Consider the following 14,665-nt stretch of genomic DNA (forward strand, 5'->3'; position numbering starts at 1 on the left):
GGTCGTGTGGTTAGCGTGCAGACCTCACAGGTAGGAGACCAGAGTTCAATTCCACCCTCGGCCATCTCTGTGGGGAGTTTGCATGTTCTCCCCGTGCATGCGTGGGTTTTCTCCGGGTAATCCGGTTTCCTCCCACATTCCAAAAACATGCTAGGTTAATTGGCGACTCCAAATTGTCCATAGGTATGAATGTGAGTGTGAATGGTTGTTTGTCTATATGTGCCTTGTGATTGGCTGTACCCCGCCTCTCGCACAAAGACAGCTGGGATAGGCTCACATTTCTACTTTTTTTTTATTTACAACATATTGCGCAACTGCAGGGTCTTGAGACCCATGCTAACTCGCAAACTAGAGAGCTAGCGACCTAAACGGTAGCCTTCAAGTTATTTCCTTTAAACTTAAGTATCAAAAAACTTACCACTTCCACACAGATAGGGAGGATAACTATTAGCAAACATGCGCGGGCCGCACTAACATTAAACTTTCATATCAAGGCGGGGGCCTCAAACTAGTGTCCTGCGAGCCACATTTGGCCCGCGGGCCGCGTGTTTGAGACCCCTGCCTTAGATCAAACAATTGGGCTGAATACCAAAGCAACTAATACACAGTAAATACAGTAAGTGACTAACAAATTGTCCATAGGTATGAATGTGAGTGTGAATGGTTGTTTGTCTGTATGTGCCCTGTGATTGGCTGGCGACCAGTCCAGGGTGTACCCCGCCTCTCGCCCAAAGACAGCTGGGATAGGCTCCAGCACCCCCGGCGACCCTCGTGAGGATAAACGGTAGAAAATGAATGAATGAAAACAAAAAAGGGTCAACCAAATTGTGACTTTATTGTCAGTATAAACATTCCCTTTCCAATTTGACACCCAAATCAATTTAAGGGTGTATCTTACTTGGATGTCATATTCTTACTTATGACAGTAACAGGCACAAAATGAGCTGCACAATGTTTAGAAATAACTCAAAATGCTGGTTTGATTCCTGTAGTTTACCCTCCACTTTTTTCTGGGGCTCCCCTTTGTTGTTCTCATGCCAGAGAAAGACCTTTTCAGTGCAAAAGTAGCACTGAAAGGCACATAATAACACTAAAATCTTTCATACCGTAACTGCATCACAATCACAGGGTCTCCAGAGCAGCAGAAACCATGCAGGCTCCGTACAATATCCCCCATCTCGTCATCCACAGGGAATTTATTAGTCCTGATATGTTTTAACCAGCAGCCACATCAGCAGAACGGTGATTAAGACGATCATGAAGTTCAGGAAGAGTTCCTGCACCGAGCGGTCCATGGCTGTCTTCCACACGGGCCCGGGATGCAGACACTGGCGAGGAAGCAGCAGCTTTTTATGGAAGTGTGCTGGAGTTGAAGATGGAATTTCAAGGTTTCCAACACCTGAGATTGGAAAAGAAGATATACAAAGCAAGGGAAGTATTGAGTGAGAATGGTACGAAAATCAAGCCCATTATCAATAATATAATAATAATAATAATACAATATATAATAATAATATAATATAATCAAGCCAACTATAACTGCAGTTATAATTTACTTGACGTGAAAAAAAGAGCTGTTACCTTTTTTTGTGTAGTCACTACAAACAGGATGCTAGTTAAATGCTCCGGTAGGACAGTTGTGTGTCTTGATTTTCCAAAAAAAAAACAAAAAAAAAAACACAGCGTCTGCACTGATTTTCTCTGCGTGTCTATTTGCGGCCAACGTTATCCAGCTTTCTGTCCTCACCGGGTCCAGGACTCAGTCCTAAAGTAGCCAGCCTCAGTGGACCGCCCATGGTTAACACACAAACATAATGATGTCACACACACTTTTCAGTGAACAACCAATCAAGTGTGTTATTGTCTCCAATCCGGTCCACTGGAGTCTCTCCTGCAGCTCATAACCATACACAGTCGGTTTATTTATAAATCATTATTGCTACAGATACAGTGAGGATTACAGTTGCTTCAAATACAATAGCCACATCATCTCATGGATAACGGAATGTGTAACAGTATCAGGGCAGTGAAGCTATGCACAAGATGAATAATGCAGTCAACACAGGAAGCTTGTAGGTTGAAGTTCAGCTGATACTATACCATTCATTGTGTTGCCATCCTGTCTGCACACTAAACCCCACTTTCACTCCACTGTGGAACTGATGGGACCTCGCTTACTTCCTGAAAAGCTGATCTTCTGCAGCATATTTTGCTTTTCTTTACACAGTTTATCGATTCTTAGCCGCTGGAATGAAATTTTCTTGATTTTGCCTTTGACGTTACTGAGGTGTTAAAAGGTTTGTTTTGATTTTTCTCAAGCTGCTGTGCTTCTCGTGAATTCCTGCCTCACATTTTGAAAAACACGGCTGTATTTCATTGGATGTTTGAGCTTAATTGTTAAACAATTCATATAGTTGAATTGAGAATAAATACATAAATGCAACCAGTTATAGTGGAGTCATTCATTCATTCATTTTCTACCGCTTTTTCCTCACGAGGGTCGCGGGGGTGCTGGAGCCTATCCCAGCTGTCTTACAGCCTGAACTGGTCGCCAGCCAATCACAGGGCACATATAGACAAACAACCATTCACACTCACATTCATACCTATGGACAATTTGGAGTCGCCAATTAACCTAGCATGTTTTTGGAATGTGGGAGGAAACCGGAGTACCCGGAGAAAACCCACGCATGCACGGGGAGAACATGCAAACTCCACACAGATATGGCCGAGGGTGGAATTGAACCCTGGTCTCCGAGCTGTGAGGTCTGCGCGCTAAACACTTGACCGCCGTGCCGCCCTGACATAGTGGAGTATATAATATAATTCAGTTTACTGTGGTTAATTGATTCCAGACCTGACCGTCATTAAGTAAAATTCCACAAAATACCTTAGTTGGAGCATAAATACCCGTTTACATCCTAAATATGTTTTTCAAACATTAGAGCCCTGTAGACATCAACTAACACCCCTATAGTCATATTTACACTCATATGACCCAATATAGTAGGCATAAATGGCAAAGGGTGCTGCACGGTGGACGAGTGGTTACTGCACAGACCTCACATCTTGGAGACTAGGGTTCAATTCCACCTTCGGCCATGTCTGTGTGGAGTTTGCATGTTCTCCCTGTGAATGCGTGGGTTTTCTCCGGGTACTCCGTTTTTTTCCCGCATTCCAAAAAACATGCTAGGTTAATTAGCGACTCCAAATTGTCCATAGGTATGAATGTGAGTGTGAATGGTTGTTTGTCTATATGTGCCCTGTGATTGGCTGGCCACCAGTCCAGGGTGTACCCAAGACAGGTGGGATAGGCTCCAGCACCCCTGTGACCCTCGTGGGGACAAGCGGTACAGAATGAATGAATGAATATTAATTGATGGGAATTGCTTATAAATAATAAATAATGGGGCGACACAGTGGTCTAGTGGTTAGCGCACAGACCTCACAGCTAGGAGACCAGGGTTCAATTCCACCCTTGGCCATGTGCCCTGTGATTGGCTGGCGACCAGTCCGGGGTGCACCCCGCCTCTCGCCCGAAGACAGTTGGACCCCCTGCGACCTGTTGCACCCCCTGCGACCCTCGTGAGGAAAAGCGGTAGAGAATGAATGAATGAATATTAATTGATGGGAATTGCTTATAAATAATAAATAATATCAATGGCAGTGCCCTGGAATGAGCGTGGTAAGACTTCAAGAGAGGCGTGAGTAAACTGAACTTAACTTGGAAATTGTTATTACGGCTGCCATATTAACTCATTTTATGAATGTATTCTGATAATTCAGAATGCTGGTGCCAACAGCTCATACAGTGGTTTGTACAAATGAATAAATATGATCAGTTGTCATAGTATTTCAATGAGTGGCATTGGAGTGGGTTATTTTGTGCAATCCGTGTATAAAAATACTACTAGTACTAATACCCCACTTCTTATATTTGTGTCAATATCCAGTACTAGATTGTGGTACTTGACTAGTTATTTGTTTTCCCTATGTGCATTCCTCTCCTGTGTTGTACTTGTACCAAGAAAGAGTCTGACAGCCGGCCAGCAAACCTCTCCGCTCATCTCACACTTGACAGCTGCTTAGACTAGCATTAGCTCCCAACTGGTGATAAACCGTGTGACACGCACACCTTCTCCTGTGCGCCCACTCGGGGGTCAAGGCAGGACAAAGTGTCTATCTTGAACCTTTCCATCGCAGGGCATTCCCGGAGGATCGAGCAGATCAAAACGGCTGCCATTGTGTCCTGCCAATGGGCAGACAAATCGCTATTTGACCCAGGGATTCCCATTGTCAGGAGATCCAGTGCTGATGTGATTCAATATGCGGAGACAGGATAGACCACAGAACATCCTGACAGCTGTGTATGCGTGTGTGTGTGTGTGTGTGTGTGTGTGTGTGTTGTGATGGCAGGGTTAAAGCAGGGCTAAAGCAGGTGAGACAGAGAACTGTCCACAGCTCCTCACAGACACCATTCCATACATTCTGGGACGTATGTGTGTGTGTGAGTAAAAGCACACTGTATATACTGTACATATATAGAACTTTATTTATTTTCTGATCTTAAACTTGATATTTTACAAGTTTTACATTTTTATTCAGTGTCTTCTTCTTTCTCCAGTTCAGACAATAAATAAAAAGATTTAAATGATTTAGAATGGAATAATGTTTACAACTTGAACACTTCATACAGGAGTCAAGGAAAATGAATGTATAGTAAATTATGTGGAAATAGAATCTACATAAATCTAAATAGATGTAACGAATTACTGATTAATTTATTATCCTACATTTTGTACTTATATATTATTGAACAGGGGCGGCACGGCGATCGAGTGGTTAGCACACAGACCTCACAGCTAGGAGACCAGGGTTCAATTCCGCCCTCGGCCATCTCTGTGTGGAGTTTGCATGTTCTCCCCGTGCATGCGTGGGTTTTCTCCATGTACTCCGGTTTCCTCCCACATTCCCAAAACATGCTAGGTTAATTAGCGACTCCAAATTGTCCATAGGTATGAATGTGAGTGTGAATGGTTGTTTGTCTATATGTGCCCTGTGATTGGCTGGCCACCAGTCCAGGGTGTACCCCGCCTCTTGCCCAAAGACAGCTGGTAAGTGGTAGAAACAAATGAAAAACACATGATTGGATACGCCATTAATATTTATTTTAGTAAATGCTAATTGCCAAGCATACATGCCAATGAATTACTAGTAAAACGTTTATTGAGCCGACAGCTTTCCACATTTAAAGGGGCTTAAATGTTTTGACAACGGCAGCTGGGATCGGACAAGAGATAGGAATTCACCTCAGCTCAAGGCCATCCCGACAAAGATCATGCATCCTTGAATTGCATCTGAAACGCTAAAAAAAAACAAGTGCAAGTTTGATAAAAAGTATTGTTCCCTCTTCCCACTTCAATACATATATTTTATTTATTATTTATATTCTCCTCGACAGAAGTAAACACTGACGGTTCAATATTTTACCTTGTACCTTGTTGTTTTGCATCACCTTGGTTTTGATATGATTCATCTTCCTCCAAGTTCAGACCAATCAGTTAACATACAATCTTTGGATCCGTAGAGAATGGACGCACTATTTTAAAAACCCAGATCTGGTTTCTCCATTTGCCCATCTCTATGCTGCAGTCCCCTGTTAATTACAATACAAAGATGCCTTGGATGAGTGTTTGGAGTCTGGCTACTTGCCCAGCATTTGAAAGGGTGATGATGGTGCACCTCAGGGAAAACATGTAGTCCCACTAAAGGTCTCAATGTTTCACGACTCTGTTTTGAAGGCCAAACAGTCACTGAATCTTATCTTTCTAGTCGCAGGTATGCTGGAGCCTATCCTAGCTGTCTTCTGGCGAGAGGCGGGGTACAACCTGGACTGGTCGGCAGCCAATCAGAAGGCACATATAGACAAACAACCATTCACACTCACCATTCATTCATTCATTTTCTACCGCTTTTTCCTCACAAGGGTCGCGGGGTGCTGGAGCCTATCACAGCTGTCTTTAGGTGGCCAGCCAATCACAGGGCACATATAGACAAACAACCATTCACACTCACATTCATACCTATGGACAATTTGGAGTCGCCAATTAACCTAGCATGTTTTTGGAATGTGGGAGGAAACCGGAGTACCCGGAGAAAACCCACGCATGCACGGGGAGAACATGCAACTTTCCACACAGAGATGGCCGAGGGTGGAATTGAATCCTGGTCTCCTAGCTGTGAGGTCTGCGCGCTAACCACTCGACCGCCGTGCCGCTTCACACTCACCAATTAACTGAAAATGCATGTTTTTGGGGGCGGCACGGCGATCTAGTGGTTAGCGCGCAGACCTCACAGCTAGGAGGCCAGGGTTCAATTCCACCTTCGGTCACCTCTGTGTGGAGTTTGCATGTTCTCCCCGTGCATGCGTGGGTTTTCTCCGGGTACTCCGGTTTCCTCCCACATTCCAAAAACATGCTAGGTTAATTGGCGACTCCAAATTGTCCATAGGTATGAATGTGAGTGTGAATGGTTGTTTGTCTAAATGTGCCGACCAGTCCAGGGTGTACCCCGCCTCTCGCCCAAAGACAGCTGGGATAGGCTCCAGCACCCCCGCGACCCTCATGAGGAAAAAGCGGTAGAAAATGAATGAATGCATGTTTTTTGGAATGTGGGAGGAAACCGAAGCACCCGAAGAAAACTCACGCATGCACAAAAAGAACATGCAAACGCCACACAGAGATGCTCAGATTAACAGTAGTTACCTTCCTTTGACATGTGTGACAGTTAAAAGAATGTTACCCATAAAGTCATGTGACTGACTGACTGCAGATTGAATTCAGGTCATCCTGGGTTCATAAAAAATGTTGGAAAAATAGATTGTGTTGTTATCGTGTAGGAAGGATAAGCATGTGCTTTCCTTTCCGACCAGCTGTTGTTTTGTAAGATAGATAAACTGACAAGAAAGGGCTCCCATTGGCAAGGCCAGCCTGGTGCTGTAATTACAGAGATGGCTAAGGACAGGTGATTCCTCTATTACACAACACACACATCTAAAAGTGCATGCTGGTTCAACATTTACAAACGACTCATGCAAACTAACAGATTCATGACTGGAGACAGTTTAAAGAGGAATTTAGACTACCGGAGAACAATCAAAAATGTATAACATAAATGTTTAATAATGCATAATTAGTTCTACATCATTGTCAACTTAGCATTTATACAGTACAAAGTTTGGTTTACAAAACATCAAATATAAATGTGGCCCTCGGTTTTTGATACTCCTGACTTAGAGCATACTAAACTTTGCCAATGGCTCCCCTGGATAGTCGCCTCATATAGTTACATTTTATCCCTTAGTATCAAGTTAGCGAGGATCAGAGAATGATCCCCGGTGCATTTTTGTCTGCCTTTTGGTGGGAGATTAAGGCCGGCATGCAGCATGGGCATTGCCATCATGGTTTGGGTCCTATATAAAGTGGCCACAAGTGAAAACAATGGATGTCAATCTGGTTAGAACACAGCAAGCGTGCCTCTTGCACAATGACATGCAAGAGCTTTTAATTGACGCCATCAAGATATTAATTTACCAGGGGTTTATTGTTTTGGTTATACTTCTTGCCCAAAAACAGCTGGGATAGGCTCCTACATGTCTTATTTTGTATAAATAATATTTTTAAAACATACATAACATATTTATAGTTACCCATATCAACATGTGTAAAGATGTGTAACAGTAAGGAAAATATAGTTAGTTTATACAATAATAAAGAATGTACAAATTAATAAATATACACATTTACAAAGTAGTAAACACTTTCGTAATAAATAACTAGAGAAAAAATATATAGCATGTATATTAAAGTATTATTGATATTTTTCGGTTAAAATGAAGACAATACTAGGAACTTTTATTCTCGTCTCCGTGTTTCACACGAACCAAACTGCAATGACGCACAATGGACGAAAACGTGGAAAACAAATCGAAGGCTGACAGGAGGAGTAAAATTGACAAGAAACTTCTCCGTAAACAAATAAAATCAAGTCACATTTTGTTGAAACACGAAGGAATCAGTACTACGTCGCAGCCCTCCAAGGTAACGTAGAAGCTGATATTTCAAACAGGAAGTTGAAAATGTCGCAGTTTGCTTCATTCAGTGCGTGTGTTGTTTTTGTTGTATTAAACTCATAAAAATACTATAAAAATCGTCATATGTAAAAAAAAAAAACCTTAGCAATGTCAAGATAATTCGTCTGTGATGGATAGCATGAAGCATTGTAAAGAAGCTACATTTTAAGATTGAGTTCAATGGACGTTAACCTCTGTATGATCTCCAGAGTTTAGTGGTGGCCAATGGCGGCTTGGGGAATGGTGTCAGCAGAGAGGAGCTGTCTGCTGTGCTCACAGAGATGGGAGAAGTGGAGACCTTACTTATGCCCCCTCACAAGCCCTATGCTTTTGTCACATACAGGTACTATTGTGCATATAATATATTTACATCACTAATATCACATGTTAAACAGCTTCATAATATCTACTTCCTGATACTATTGCTCTCTTCACAGATCTAAGGAGGATTCTCGGAAAGCTCACATCAACTTGAATGGCCAAAAACTACAATGTGGAGAGAATAGTGTCACAATGTATCTCAGCTATGTTGACTCAGGTATATATACTTATAAAGAGGCTTGTCACTCACTAAGCTATCCCTGCAAAGGATGTCATATTGGGGATTTTCAACACGTACTGCATTTGTGTGTCTGTTTACAGTACCATGCGAGCAGCAGGCATCTGTTACCTTACCAGCGGGGTTAGTGTTAGTGGAAGACTTTGTTTCTGCAGAGGAAGAAGCTCTGCTGCTTGCTGCCATCGACTGGTCGTCCACTCATGATGATGTCACCGGTAAGGAGACGTATGCGTGGTTCTTCTTTGACACTTACTGAAGTTCACAGTTCGAAATGGCCACAACATTCAATTTAAATATCCCTTTTAAGTGAGGAATGATTTTCTTCTTTATTACCATTGTTTGTGTTTGGTCAAGTCCTCAAGTAACTGCAATATATTCGAGATACGGTACTGTGTAAAAGTCTTAGGCCACCACAATCTTTTTACAGCAGTCACTGCATGCAATAACATTCACAAATAGTAGGATGACACACACAAAAAAAACATTTAGGATTTGTAGAGAGGGGTGGCGCTTTGTTTATCACACTTCGTGACCCAGGAAGTAGCCTGCTAACTAAGTAATAGAAAAACAAACAAACACAACAATGCACTTAATCAATACTGTCTATAATCACTAATATTTAATATCTTGTTATATGTCTCTAAGCTATATAATTCTAATTCAAATCTGATGTCCTTTACCGTAGCTCAAAAAGCTCTGAAGCACAGAAGAGTCAAACATTATGGCTTTGAATTTCGCTATGACAACAACAACGTGGACAAAGACAAGCCATTAGCCGCAGGTGAGCTTTTTTTCCTCCCAAATATACTTGAGATTTGTATTAGGCCGATCACGATAACAAATTTTGCTGGATGATAATTATCCTACAAATTATTGCAGATAAACATTATTATTCTTAATACGTTATTTATTGTGTGGTTAATTTATTTGTCATTATTGGGACATGGAATGGAATGCCATGGGATGGAATGGCCTTTATTGTCATTATGCAAGATGTACAACAAGATTGGAGAGCTTCTCCTTTCATTTAAGAAGATATATACAAGGTATATACAAGATATCCAAAATGTACACATAATATTGCGCAGGAGCAGACATATTGCAGATATATTAATTTTAGTGCAATGATAAATGGGTCTTAGTACAAATAATGACTGGTGTATACAGATGAGTAAAGTCACATATGAGTATATTGTGTATTGGGTTGTTAAATAAATAAATATGTTTTAGGTAGTAACAGAACAGTAACATTTAGTCATACTTACAAATTGAATAGTAAAGCATGTATATATGTGCATCCAGATCTTCCTGTGGAATGTCTACCTGTACTGGAAAGGTGTCTGCAAAAGGGACATATCAAATCGATGCCCGATCAGCTGACTGTAAACCAGTATGAGTCCGGACAGGGTTTGTATTTTCACATTTGGTCTATATGTCATTGCTATCTAACCTTCCCACATGCAGCACATTTGTGAAATGTAATTAAACATGCACTTGTTAATACATATTCAGCACTTGAAATAAACAATTGAAGTTATTTCTGCATTCTTTATATACTGCAAGGTGACAGCACGGACACGTACTTTAGATTAGTGGGCCACTAAATAAAACAGTATATCTAATTTGTCATATTCATAGGTATTCCTCCTCATGTGGACACCCACTCAGCCTTCGAGGACACCATCCTGTCACTCAGCCTGGGAGCAAAGGTACCGAGTTACAGTTTGAAGATTTTATGAATCGAACTGTACTGATATTTTTTGTCTCATTCATATTCTCCTTGTCGTGCGTGTCATGTATGTGTACGTTTCTGACTTTGTACGAGTGTGTGTTCAGCTGGGGAAAAAAATCGATTCATTTGCTGTTCCATCAGCACAGATTCTCTCAAAGCATTACATGAAAGCACAATTTACACACGCACACACACACACACAGGGCTCGTCTTGGCAAAATCCAATTTACCGGCTGTCAGAAGTTGTGCAAGATGGCGCTGGAAGTAGTATCGGTGTAATTTCCCACAAGAGATAACACTGTTCTGCTCCACAAGGGAAAGGAAACATTGATGCATTCACGGGTATGCGTTTGATGTTTAATGACAAAGTCAGCATTGCTGTCCATCTTGCCTTTGTGGGGGGCGTTTAAACATTTGATTGTAAGGGGGTAATTTGGACTTTGAGGTCTTGAATTGGGAAAGAGTTTGCTGTTGTTGAGGTGGCTTCTTTTATGACTTTTGTATTCCTGCAGACGATAATGGAGTTTCGTCACCCGGATGGTCGCGTCGTGAACGTGTTTTTGCCAGGACGGAGCCTCTTGGTGATGCAAGGAGAGAGCCGATACCTCTGGACGCACGGGTGAGCTGTGTCTTTCCTGTTTAGGAAATTTTATCTTTATTTGAGCCTCACAGAGGTGACAATATATTTCTCTCTACGTCTGTGCTTGTGGGGATTCGTAGGGATGCTAAATCTATAATAACATTTCTCATGGTGAATCCTTTTGCTTTTATAGAATCACTCCTCGGAAGTTCGACATGGTGCCGGCTTTTGACCCGCTATGTGCCGCTCCTACAACATGTGACCTCGGTGCGCTCAACCAGCTCACCTTGAGCAAGAGGGGCACCCGCACGTCTTTCACTTTTCGTAAAATCCGACATGAACCCTGCTGCTGTGGTGAGCTTTGTGTATGCCTGCAATCACATTACACTGTTCTTTTTGTTTGCAATGTTTTGATACAGAAAAAAAGTATAAAATATATGGTTTGTCCATCAGTATGTTATCACAATAATCTCTATAAGAGATTATGTTCTGTTGGCTATTTTGTCCAATGCACCCTTACACTCATCTATATGGTTTGTAAGCTATTACTGATAATTGTAATTGATAGGATGTATACTTCAAGACACCCACAGCGCTTTTACAGTGGGATCCCATTATTTATTCACACCACAGTCATCTGTGTAATCTACATCTGATGGAAACGTGGCTGCCAACAGAGTTCTGTTGATGATAGTTCATTCATTTATTCATTTTCTACCCCTCCTGAGAGGCGGGGTACAGCCTGGACTGGTGGCCAGCCAATCACAGGGCACATATAGACAAACAACCATTCACACTCACATTCATACCTATGGACAATTTGGAGTCGCCAATTAACCTAGCATGTTTTTGGAATGTGGGAGGAAACCGGAGTACCCGGAGAAAACCCACGCATGCACGGGGAGAACATGCAAACTCCACACAGAGATGGCCTAGGGTGGAATTCAACTCAGGTGTCCTAGCTGTGAAGTCTGCGCGCTAACCACTCATCCACCATGCAGCCTGATGATAGTTCAATCGTCACTAATTTATTGGTGAATGGATATTTTCGGGCGGCACGGCGATCTAGTGGTTAGCACGCAGACCTCACAGCTAGGAGACCGGGGTTCAATTCCACCCTCCACCATCTCTGTGTGGAGTTTGCATGTTCTCCCCGTGCATGCGTGGGTTTTCTCCGGGTTCTCCGGTTTCCTCCCACATTCCAAAAACATGCTAGGTTGGTGACTCCAAATTGTCCATAGGTATGAATGTGAGTGTGAATGGTTGTCTATATGTGCCCTGTGATTGGCTGGCCACCAGTCCAGGGTGTACCCTGCCTCTCGCCCGAAGACAGCTGGGATAGGCTCCAGCACCCCCCGCGACCCTCGTGAGGAAAAAGCGGTAGAAAATGAATGAATGAATGGATATTTTCGTCAGTGCTCCACTAGTTGCCATTTTCCTCCCAGTGATTCTTGTCTGTTTTACTTTTGTAGCTTTCCCCTCTGCCTGCGACAGTCAAGGAGATCCCTCTCCACCTCCTCCCCCTTCTCTTCCTCGATGCCGCGGTGATGCGGCCTGCCTGGAGGAGGAGTATGTGCACCGTGTGTACAACGCCATCGCCTCCCACTTTAGCAGCACCCGACACTCGCCCTGGCCTCGCGTTTGCCACTTCCTGTCCTCGCTGTCGCCTGGAAGCATGGTGGCTGATGTTGGCTGTGGAAACGGGAAGTATCTGGCTGTCAACCCAGAGGTCATCAGTGTGAGTGCCACTTTATGGTGTTTTCGTGACTGTAATGATGCCAGTGGGGCGTTTACCTCATGCAGGAGCGTTCATCAGCTTGTTGTTGCTAGTAAATCTATCTGGATGAATACTACTACTTCTGTTCTCTTTGATTGAAATAAAACTTTGTTTTCTTTCTTGTATTTTAGGTGGGCTGTGACCGTAGCAGCACTCTTGTCCAAATTTGCGCCGACCGAGGTTTCCAGGCATTGGTGTCTGACGCCCTGTGTGTCCCGCTACGAACGGCAACATGTGATGCCTGCATCTCCATTGCTGTCATACACCACTTTTCCACACCGGTACGTACTGTTATAAACATTCCCGTCTTTCCCTGTGGGGGTAGAACGCTACTGACATGGCTGTTTTCCATGAGGTGTTTGAACGGGTTTTAAAGGTACTGTCATTGATTGTGTTCTAGGAGCGTCGGTTGGCGGCTGTGAAGGAATTGGTGAGACTTTTAAAGCCTGGTGGTCGTGCTCTGATTTACGTCTGGGCTTTTGAACAAGAGTACAACCGGCAGAAGTCCAAGTACCTCAAAGACCACAACTCCAGCGCCGGTGACAACATATCTGAGGAAAGACACCAGCCGTACGGGTCACCCAGCACCCATGTTGAAAACAACGTCGAAGACTGCCGCAACAAAAGACCTGCAGACGACAAACTTAGTGTTCACACCAATCGCACAGCCTTCAACTCTCAGGACCTTCTGGTTCCGTGGCATCTGAAAGAGGTGAAAGGAAAATGCAAAAAGGTTTCGAAAGACCCTTGTCTGAACAGTTCCGACTCCAAGAAGTCTCCCCACAGTATCCTTGATAGTAATCATGAGTCAGAGCATCCCGTCTTCCACCGTTATTACCATGTGTTCCAGCAGGGAGAGCTAGAGAGGCTGTGTGCGCTGGTGGAGGGAGTGAAGGTGCTGAGTAGTTACCATGACCAGGGCAACTGGTGCGTCATTTTAGAGAAGCACTCTGGGAAACAGAATTCATGACCATCAAAGCAGTCAAAGATGATTTATTTAGCCATGGGGAGTATGCTAGGAGGCTACTTCCATAGGATGACTACTGTAGATAGGAAGACGATTGGATCATACAATTTTTTTTTTACTCGGGGGCAGACTTAACGACTTAGTTGTGAGTCAAATATCAAAAATATAAACTTATGGAATGGCATATCAGTTAACATTGTGCCATAAAGATAATGAAACGCTATTATTTTATCATACCACTTGCACCTTATATTTAAACCACTTTAATTTTATTATTAAATTACTACTCCAAATTGTAAAGGTGTGCTCTGTGTAGCCACTGTGTTTCTGCTATAGTACACCATAAACACAGCGGCTACACAGTATACTGCACAATATAACAATAAGCCTCTTGAATCAGGATTGTGCTGGTTACACGATGCAATTAGTCACTGACTCAGTAAATTACCCCTGTGACTTTTAAGGCTCCCCTGGCACCCACATTACAGTGCAGCCGTGGACACGGTGGGTTGACTTTGACTGACTGTTATTGATTGAAGAGAGATGGATTACCCTTTGTGCGTGTGGATTCACGCTATGTGAGCATGCACATTGTCTTTATTGACATTTGGAGATAGATTAGAATTTTAAATGGGTCTTCCCCAGGTACTTCTTATTGATGCAGTAGAATACACAACAGTTGAATGACACTTATGTATACGACACGTCATCTGAAATTTCTCCTTGTGGGAATAATAAAGGGATATCTTACCTTATCCAGATAATGATTGGATTTTATATTGTACATATGCAGGCTGCAACCTTGAATGAATGGCATTGTATTGAACATATTAACAGTGTTAGTGTTAAATCTTATCCATTTAAAAAATAAACTGGAGCAACAACTTTTTAATCTTTATGTCATGTATGTTTTTTTAAT

At 42.6% G+C, this 14,665-nt stretch overlaps 2 protein-coding genes across 2 annotated transcripts; one reads left to right on the forward strand and one right to left on the reverse strand.

The window, feature by feature from the left end:
* Positions 1–816: 816 nt before the first annotated feature.
* sln (sarcolipin) lies at positions 817–1,853 on the reverse strand. The gene is made up of 2 exons (XM_058080279.2): positions 1,582–1,853; positions 817–1,399 (listed from the first exon to the last, which is right to left on the reverse strand). Exon 2 carries the CDS (start codon positions 1,293–1,295, stop codon positions 1,200–1,202), a length of 96 nt encoding a protein of 31 aa, XP_057936262.1. The 5' UTR covers positions 1,296–1,399; positions 1,582–1,853; the 3' UTR covers positions 817–1,199.
* A 6,081-nt stretch (positions 1,854–7,934) lies between these two features.
* Positions 7,935–14,642, forward strand: alkbh8 (alkB homolog 8, tRNA methyltransferase). Its single transcript, XM_058079317.2, has 12 exons — positions 7,935–8,099; positions 8,341–8,474; positions 8,569–8,669; positions 8,774–8,905; positions 9,376–9,471; positions 9,993–10,097; positions 10,329–10,399; positions 10,935–11,041; positions 11,196–11,356; positions 12,475–12,740; positions 12,911–13,060; positions 13,180–14,642. The coding sequence occupies exons 1-12, from the start codon at positions 7,962–7,964 to the stop codon at positions 13,747–13,749; spliced, it is 2,031 nt and encodes a 676-aa protein (XP_057935300.2). The 5' UTR covers positions 7,935–7,961; the 3' UTR covers positions 13,750–14,642.
* Positions 14,643–14,665: the final 23 nt, after the last annotated feature.

This window comes from Doryrhamphus excisus, linkage group LG8, assembly GCF_037039965.1.
Source record: "Doryrhamphus excisus strain RoL-2023G ecotype Guam linkage group LG8, RoL_Dexc_Guam_v1.1, whole genome shotgun sequence".
NCBI lineage: Eukaryota > Metazoa > Chordata > Actinopteri > Syngnathiformes > Syngnathidae > Doryrhamphus > Doryrhamphus excisus.